This window comes from Eimeria mitis, genomic scaffold, assembly GCF_000499745.2.
Source record: "Eimeria mitis Houghton genomic scaffold, Emh_scaff2397, whole genome shotgun sequence".
In the NCBI taxonomy this organism is placed as follows: domain Eukaryota; phylum Apicomplexa; class Conoidasida; order Eucoccidiorida; family Eimeriidae; genus Eimeria; species Eimeria mitis.
In genome coordinates this window covers 1-3,921 of record NW_013570733.1, presented here as the reverse complement: position 1 = coordinate 3,921, position 3,921 = coordinate 1, and the positions used below count along the sequence as shown (strand labels likewise).

At 42.4% G+C, this 3,921-nt stretch overlaps 1 protein-coding gene across 1 annotated transcript; it reads left to right on the top strand.

Annotated features, from left to right (window-relative positions):
- Nucleotides 1–1,461: 1,461 nt before the first annotated feature.
- On the top strand, nt 1,462–3,893 carry EMH_0053170 (uncharacterized protein; the record flags this gene model as incomplete). The annotated part of the gene is made up of 4 exons (XM_013496956.1): nt 1,462–1,716; nt 1,860–2,288; nt 2,618–3,189; nt 3,818–3,893. 4 exons carry the CDS (start codon nt 1,462–1,464, stop codon nt 3,891–3,893), a joined length of 1,332 nt encoding a protein of 443 aa, XP_013352410.1.
- Nucleotides 3,894–3,921: the final 28 nt, after the last annotated feature.

Genomic DNA, 3,921 nt, shown 5'->3' with positions numbered 1-3,921 from the left:
ATATATATATATATATATATATATATATATATATGCGCAACCAGTTCTTGAGAAGGAGCAAAGATATGTTAGAGAGGAAAAAGATGAAAGAAAACAACTCGTATTTATACGGTGTACATACAGCACAGTGCATGCGTTACGTTTTTCCTTTTAAAAAGATTTATAAGATGCATGGATAGAAGCTTAGTAGTTTTATGTATTATATAAATGCAGTTTATAAAGGTGAGAAAGATGAACTGAATTGAAGGCGTATGTTTCTTTTTTTTTTTTTTTTTTTTTTTTTTTTTTTTTTTTTTTTTTTTTTTTTTTTTTTTATAATAAAATAAACAATAGTAGTGATAATAACTTATTAATAAAGAGAAAGAAGGGGGTTTTCTTTTTTTCTTTTTGTAATTTATACACAAATAATTTTTTCTCGCGTTGATGCAGCAGGGAGCTGCTGCATATACACCACAGAGTGCACACCAGAAGTAACAGGAGACAAAGCAACTATTATATTAAGAAAGAAAATTCTTTTTCATTTGTTTTAATTAAAATATATTTAAAATAATATTAACTCACGTGTTGCAAAGAATGTATTCTAAGAGCCTCAACCTGCAAGGATGACGACGAAGAGGAGCAGCTGAGTAGCTTGCAGCAGTGTAGGGGAGAAATGTTAGGAATTAAGAAGAAAGAAATAGTATTTTTGAAAGTGAAAAGAGTAATTAATAAATATAATTTAAAAAAAATATATATATTTAACTTCTCCCTTCTCCTATTAGCCATAGACAAACTCGTGACAGCCCCGCATGCATTTGACCGTCAGCTGCTACGCTCTCTGCGTTGCGTATATTTATTTTGCATCATTTATAAAAAAGAAACAAAAACTTGTTCAAAAACTTCTAATTTTATTCAGGTGTATACACAGCTCAAGACTTCACGCCGTGGATCAGCAGCTGCAGCTTTCTGCACAGCTGGCTCTATATTGCACGAGCTGCCTATACACCTGAAAGCTGCAGAAACGAAACTTGTTATTCTTTTGCAGCTCATGAAAGCAACTCGTTTGCTTTCTTTCTACGCACCTTTGCGGTTTCTCTCTTCGTCCTTCAGCGTTGTATTCTTCCTATAGAGTTGTTTCTTCTCTAGCGATGACCCGTTTCATATAATACCGGCTCAGAGCAGGAGCCGCCAGCGACGAGGAAAGCTGTGAATATCCTTGTTCTACAGATCCTGTGGTGTATTGCAATTGTGTTTTTCCGAAAACTCTCCAGCAAAAAGAAGAATTCCTCATCTGCCAGCAGCAGCAGCAGCAGCAGCAGCAGCAACAGCAGCAGCAGCAGCAGCAGCTACAGCGTTCAAGTTTCGTGACATGCGGGGCGTTTCAGACGTTTCCCTCGCCTAGCGGCGGAGTTGCTGGGCTGGGAAAAATCCTAGAAAAAATAATTTATATTTTTTCTGCATGGTTACCGCCGTTCTTTGGAAATGACGCGTGAAACCTATATTCGTTCCGCTTTCCTCCGGCTTGTTCACGGGGTGTATGCGGTGTCACTGCTTACAACATTCGCGGCATTCATGAATTTGAATTTGCACGAATTTGGCGGTTTATGGAAAAATATTATTCCTTTTTCTTCTGGAGCTGAAGGATCTCTGAACGTGCATTCCTGTGTTGCAGATTTTCTTGTTTCCTCTCTTCGGGACTTGACCTATGTCACATACGATCAGGTTCTGCCTGAAAAGGTACGTGAATAATATAATTTGAATTTTATTTATTTTAATTATATTTATATTTTATTTCATGTTTTTCATGATTTCATTCATGAATTTCTGCATATACACCCGAGTTTCCACAGCTTTCCACCTCATCGCTTGTGTTTTTTCAGATCGTGTTTCCAGTATGCGACTCTATATCCGGGCCGCTTTGCCCCCATATAAAGTTTCCTCCTCTTCTTCCTGCTGAGCCGGAATCTCGAGCTCGACGGCTCCACGGATTCAGCAAACCTGTTGGTGCCTATTCAGCATATTTGCATCGTCCACTGTTGGTAGGAGGAGGGGGAGATGCAGGAAGCAACAGCAGCAGCAACAGCAGCAGCAGCAGCAGCAGCAGCAGAGGAGCTTCTCCTTTTGTTCATCTGGATACATCTCGCACGTATCTGCATGCAGAGCCTCTCTCTGCTTCTCGTATTCAGCGGCATAGTGTTGAGGAGCCGTATACTATAAGGGGTCAATACCTAGAGGATGGTGTTGGTGATGTTTCGTCTCCGTCTTTTTCGGATGCAGTTTCAACAGCAATAGGTCATTTAGGAGCTGTTGTAAGTAATATGCATGAGATATGGGGCCCTACAACTCCACCAGATAAAGAAAGTTTCGTTTGCTTTCATTCAGGAAACCCTGAAAACCGCAGCGACTGTCACGATATCTCTGCTTTCTCTTCTCTCCCGCGACAGTATGAGGCAACAGTTGAGGCCTATCACAGCGGCTGGAGCGGCTCCTCTCGTCTGCTGCTCTTTGATTACTCTCGCGCCCCTTTCATCTCTCCTTACCTAGAAGCAGACTACGCCTGGGGCCTCCCGGATGCAGAAACCCGTTGGAAGGGCCGCTGGCTTGTGAAGCCAACAGAGTGGGTTGGGCGCCCNAGCAGCAGGAGGAGGAGGAGGAGGAGGAAGTGCATGTATTGCCTCTAACGGGTGCAATAAAAGACAGTTTCACAGCGGAGCCATCAACCTATGGCTCTATTCTGAATATACGGGGCCCCCCAGTACCCCTTTCTACATATGCTGAGCTGGATAGCCACGAAGGTTCTTTCTTACACTCAAATTTATTTGTTCCTTTTGGTATTTGGGTTACAGCAACACCCAGAACACCCTCTCCCAGCTGCAGCGCGGAGGCCCTCAAGCAATCGAGGGCCCTCGTGCTCGTTGTGCAGGGCCTGCAAGATGAAGAGCTTATATTTACTGCTGAGGTTCCCCTATACGATATCTTGGGGCTGCATGCATCCGCCCCCCGCGCGAGCTCCCCCCCCAACAGCAACGACGACAACCAGCAACAGCAGCAGCAGCAGCAGCAGCAGCAGCAGCAGCAGGAGCAGGAGCAGCAGCAGGAGGAGGAGGATGAAGGTTCTATTCCTCCTGCGACGTATAGATTTGTGAATGCTTTAGATTATGTAAAAACAACGCCGCTGCAACGTATTGATATGCTGAGGTTTAGTTATGGGTATGCAGGCAAGAACGGGGGGGCCCCCGCGGAGAGGGTAACGTTTAGGAGGCCCCTACATTGCTCTGTATATCGTGCAGCATTGGGGGCCCTACATATACTACTAGCTGAGAAAACATTAAGTAATAGAGTTTATTATACTATAGATGAAAGAACAACAGAAGGTAGAATACTAAAAGATAAAGCGCATGCAGTGCAGCAGCAGCAGCAGCAGCAGCAAGCAAGAAAACAAACCCTAGCCGATGCAAAAGCTAATGCTTTAAAACAACTGCTTGGGGGGGCCCTACCTAGACCCTGGAGGCCCCATAAAATAGAGATGGGGGCCCCCATAAGAGCAGATGTATATAGTGGTGTAGAGAATGAAACACAGAGAGAAGGGGGTGTATATTTAGGTATATTACTTCGTTCGCAGCAGGATAAAGAGGAGAAGATACTGGAAGAAATAGAGAAAAAAAACAAAAACAAAAACAAAAATAAAAATAAAAATAAAAATATATCTTTATTATATTCTTCTTTTCCTTTATCATGGCAAGAAAATAATAAAATAAAATTTGGTAGATTTGACTCAATGCCGTATCAATTTGCTGATCTAAGAAAACCACTAAATAAAGGTTTTCTCTTTCTTCAGGATATTCCAGCAGAAGCACCCGTTCTCTCTCTCCATCAACTCTCACAACTCAAACTCGTTTTCTTTAGAAAGGTAATGCATCTAACCATGCATGCATGCATGCA